This window comes from Nycticebus coucang, chromosome 14 (genome assembly GCF_027406575.1).
Source record: "Nycticebus coucang isolate mNycCou1 chromosome 14, mNycCou1.pri, whole genome shotgun sequence".
In the NCBI taxonomy this organism is placed as follows: Eukaryota; Metazoa; Chordata; class Mammalia; order Primates; family Lorisidae; genus Nycticebus; species Nycticebus coucang.
The window spans coordinates 61,487,114-61,491,752 of record NC_069793.1 but is presented as its reverse complement, the minus strand read 5'-3'; the positions used below and the strand labels follow the sequence as shown (position 1 = coordinate 61,491,752).

The following is a 4,639-nucleotide window of genomic DNA, read 5'->3' as shown; positions in this document are numbered from 1 at the left end:
GATGGCAGATGAAAGAACAAAAATATCAGTGAACACCACAGAGTCTAGAAATGGTTTTGTTATCATATTACCTTGGGTCACTCATGCAATGGATGCATCTTGTTCACATGCTCATCTTTGCCTTTTGCTTCCCTTACAGATATAGTCTGAGTATCAGTGAAGCAAGGACAAGGAAGAGAACTATTAACAGAAAGTTGGAGAGAAGTTGATGGTGATTTACCCCTTCTGAGAATGCCTGACAGAGTGGGGGAATACTAAGATTCCCTTGTTGCTGAATCTCACACTAAATATTCAGAGCCACTTTCCAAGGAAAGAATTAACATTTTCATCTTTAAAAATAAAGAAACGAATGTGAACCCAGGTTAAAGCAGGTAAGATGTACTGCATGTAAGATTCACTTCTATTTCTGTTTAGCTCCAGGAGTGTAGTATTCTGTACAACTTTCTCTTTCGTTCTGTCAATTTGTTGTGCCCTATTACATTGTCCCAAATAATGTCTTTTGTTACTTCCCAACCTCAAAGAAATCTTCACCTCAGAAAATGTGTTTTAAGATCTCTTTTAGGGAGGCCTGACCCCTATCTGGCTGGAGAGACTCTGAAGAAGAGAGATAAGATATATAGAAAAACAAGAGGGATAGGGAAAAAAAAAAAAAGATAGCATGGAGAGGCAGAGGAAAAAAAGAGAGAACTTAGTTTCATGAATCCACCAAAATGTGCCCCTTACAATTTCACGTCATTTTGGATGTGACAGACAAGATATAATGTGCAATGGGACCATGAGTTCAGGTAGGAAGCACGTGGCAGAAATAGCTGCTTGGGCCAGAGACAGATCAATGTGAGTATTTGGTCCATCTAAAGAACTAAGGATATATTGAAATTTTGGATAAAGTAACACAGGGGTATAAAATAAGGAGGACAGGCATAAAAATGAGAAGGAGAAATTTCCCCAAGTTCTGATATGTGTGATCATTTGCCAAGGTCAATGATTTGTCCTTGAATTTTCTCTGCCCTAAGTTTTATTATAACACGGACATCGACCATATCACTGAGGTTTTCCTAAGCTAGTATCTACTGAGTTCAGCTGCATCAGAGCATAAGTCCCTTGGGATCCTGTATTTATTCAGGCAATTACTTTATTTTATTCATTTTTTCTTTCCACATTTTCATGATAGGAAAAATTACAAAAAAAAAAAAATAATGATCTTAAAATTCTGGTGAATCATCAGTCTTCATTTTCTCTAATAGGAAAAAATTGGAAAAATTCAATGATTTTAATGTCCCAATACCTCAACAGTTTTCATTTTCCATGTTTCATTTCAGTTTTTGTCAGAGTGCTTGTTATCTTATATACTCACTGGCATGACAGTTTCTTTTGTTTCTGCACCACACCACACCCAACTTCATTTAGCCCAGAAAATTTCTACTAATTCCTCAAATCTCAGGTAAAATATCACTTTCTGAAGAAAGCTTTTTCTGAATTTTAAGTATAAGTTAGGTTTTTACCTTGAAAACCCTCTCCTGGTATTCTGAATTTTTTTATAGTACTTAATAGAATTGTAACTAGATTGGAGAGAAGACTTCAGCATATATGATGATTGCATATAAATATTTTTGGCAGAAGATATGTTTTCTATATGTTTTGAGCTATAGTCAAAAGTTGCTAAGAATATTTTCTCAGTAGGCCCAGTGCTCTGTGTTGCCTGGTTCCAAAATGGTGCTTGACATAGAGGAGTTCTGATTGATTATAGATCTACAGAGCAATGAAAAACTTAATAATGACTAGCATGAAACAGTGAAGTCCCTGTTTCTGGGTAAGTTTAACAGTGGCAGGACAGAGAGTTCGTATCAGAGAAAATACAAACAGATTTTCAGCACATGTGGAAAGTATGTTGGTATACATATAAGTATGTAAGTAGGGGTGTGTGTTTGTGTCTGTGTGTGTGTGTTTGGGTGAATGAGTAGAAAACTACATTCAGAGGTCCATTCTATCCTGCTAGTTCAGGCTTTTATTGTTATAACTGCACTGGCTCACAATGCTCAGCTAGAAACATACCCATTGTAGGCAGGTGGTTTTCTCCTCTCCTCCACTCCTTTCCTCTCCCTGTCTAAAAGAACATACCTAGAAAATCTGTTCAGATTCTCAGTGTTGTTGCTTCAGTGTACTGAGCTGTGTGTCTGAGCCAGAAAGAAAAATTTCAATGGATGAGGTAAGTGGTTTTTTTGTTTTTTTTTTTTTTGCAGTTTTTGGCCAGGGCTGGGCCTGAACCCGCCACCTCCAGTATATGGGGCCGGCAACCTACCCCTTTGAGCCACAGGTTCTGCCCGATGAGGTAAGTTTTTTAGAGAACCTTTGAGTAAACAGATTGTGGATGCCATCATGGACCAAGTATTTTCACGAACCTGAAAGTCTACAGATAAATCTACCAATCTAGGTTCCTACCTCCTCCTGAATCACCCAGGCCTTTACACATAATCTTTCCGTTTGCTTCCTAGTCTTTTCAAAGCATAGAATGGCTAAACCTAGCATAGGTCCAAACTCCATACAGTTCTAGTTTAGTTCTTCTGCCATTTTCTCTATGCTCTAGTTACTAACCACTATTTTAGCAGTGTTAAACTTCAATTATTTATACAGCTATATTCATTCATCAGGTATTTTTTAGCTGTTTTTACATATCACGTTCTGTACCTCATATTTATACCCATATTTACCAAAACTTATACTTATACCCATATTCCCAATATTAGTCCATATCTTGTGCTAGGAATTTCCTATATTTGTCTGTCTCTCCAGCAGCTTTGAAGATCCGAGCATCTCCACATTAATCCAGGGCAATCATTTCTTTTTTAGCTGATCCAAGATGCAATACAAATTACATGCATAATTTTCTATCTGTCCAGCACTTTTCTGGGAAGTAACTGTAGCATCCTCTGTACTGGAACTTTCCTGATGATGGCCACTTGTTGCTTTTCAGAAATAATACCTTTGGCCACATAAATCTGTAAGTTTGTTTTCTTCTCTTTCCTCAGTGCACAGTGATCTTTCTACATAATGATGTCATCTCATTCATTTTTCCCTGGTTTTCAAGGTGGTATTGATCCCATTGGATGAGATTTCAATATGAAAAATTCCAATAGCTCCTTGGAGTTCCTACCTACAACGTTCATTTTGGTTGGCATCCCAGGGGTGGAGGCAGAGCACCACTGGATATCGGTGCCCTTTTGCCTGATGTACATGATAATCTTCCTTGGAAATGGCACCATCCTCTATGTCATCAGAACAGAGGCCACCCTACATCAGCCCATGTATCTCTTCCTTGCCATGCTAGCACTGGCTGAAGTTGGGGTCTCTGCATCCACCTTGCCTACAGTTCTAGGCATATTTCTATTTGATGCCACTGAGATTAGTTTTGGAGCATGCCTTCTCCAGATGTTTTGTATCCATTCTTTCTCCATTATGGAGTCAGCTGTGCTGCTGGCCATGTCTTTGGACCGCTTTGTGGCCATTTATAGTCCACTGCGCTATACAGCTATCCTGACACTGTCCCGCATCTTTGGTGCAGGAGCTCTCATTGGGCTGAAAAGCATTGTGCTCATGACCCCATTGCCCATTCTCCTCCAGCGCCTACCCTTCTGTGGCCACAATGTCCTCTCCCATTCCTATTGTCTTCACCCCAACCTCATCCATTTGCCTTGTGGAAACATTTCTATTAACAATATCTATGGGCTTTTCATTGTTATTTCGACTTTTGGGTTGGATTCGTTGCTGATTGTGGTCTCCTATGGACTAATACTCCACACTGTACTCAGTATCGCCACTGGTGAAGGGAGGAAGAAGGCACTCAACACATGTGGTTCACATTTCTGTGCCGTGCTCGTCTATTATGTGCCTATGATTGCCTTGTCTATGGTGCACCGCTTTGGAAATCACATATCTCCTCTGGTGCAAGTCATGATGGCCAATGCTTATCTCTTTTTCCCACCTGTTGTCAACCCCATTGTCTATAGCATTAAGACCAAGGAGATACGTCATGGCATTGTTCGAGTGCTATCAGAGAAAAGACTCAGAGTTTAACTAATGGCCAAAGTAAAACAGGCAGTTTCTGCTTTCCATAATACAGGTGACCTTAGCTTTGCAGTTAATACAGTTGAGGTTCTCCATAGTCTGGCTGTGAACTGAAGTGGGATGTAGGTAAGAGTGTATAATGTTTAACAGAAAGTACACAAAAATTAGGTGATTCTCAAACATATTTTGTAACGGGTTTTATTTTCCCAATTCCTTACATGCCTAGAGTAGGAATACAAAAAGGATTGTATGAAAACACAGCAACTCCTTCATCTTTACTTAACTTTTCCATGACTCAGTTTCCTCATCTGTAAGACATGGATCATAATTATATTACATACTTGGATTTTTGTTAGGATTAAATATAATCTGTATATAAACCATCTGAATAGAATGCTTCAGTTCAATCAAAGTCTAACCTATATGCTTTAGCTTTAGCATCCAGCTTCTCTCATCCACAGAAGACTTTCTTTTGCCCTGGCATTCTTCTCTCTTGCATCATGTTACATGGCTACATGGAGTACTTCCTGGGTGAAGGCTCAACTACAACTCAGGGTTTAACTTTACAAAAACAAGC

The 4,639-nt window shown here is 39.0% G+C and overlaps 1 protein-coding gene across 1 annotated transcript; it reads left to right on the top strand.

The window, feature by feature from the left end:
- Positions 1-3,117: 3,117 nt before the first annotated feature.
- Positions 3,118-4,071, top strand: LOC128564747 (olfactory receptor 51J1-like). Its single transcript, XM_053560493.1, has one exon. The coding sequence runs from the start codon at positions 3,118-3,120 to the stop codon at positions 4,069-4,071; it is 954 nt and encodes a 317-aa protein (XP_053416468.1).
- Positions 4,072-4,639: the final 568 nt, after the last annotated feature.

Bases quoted from the DNA above. Each gene is read 5' to 3' on its own strand.
- LOC128564747 (XM_053560493.1), top strand. From the start codon at position 3,118: ATGAAAAATTCCAATAGCTCCTTGGAGTTCCTACCTACAACGTTCATT.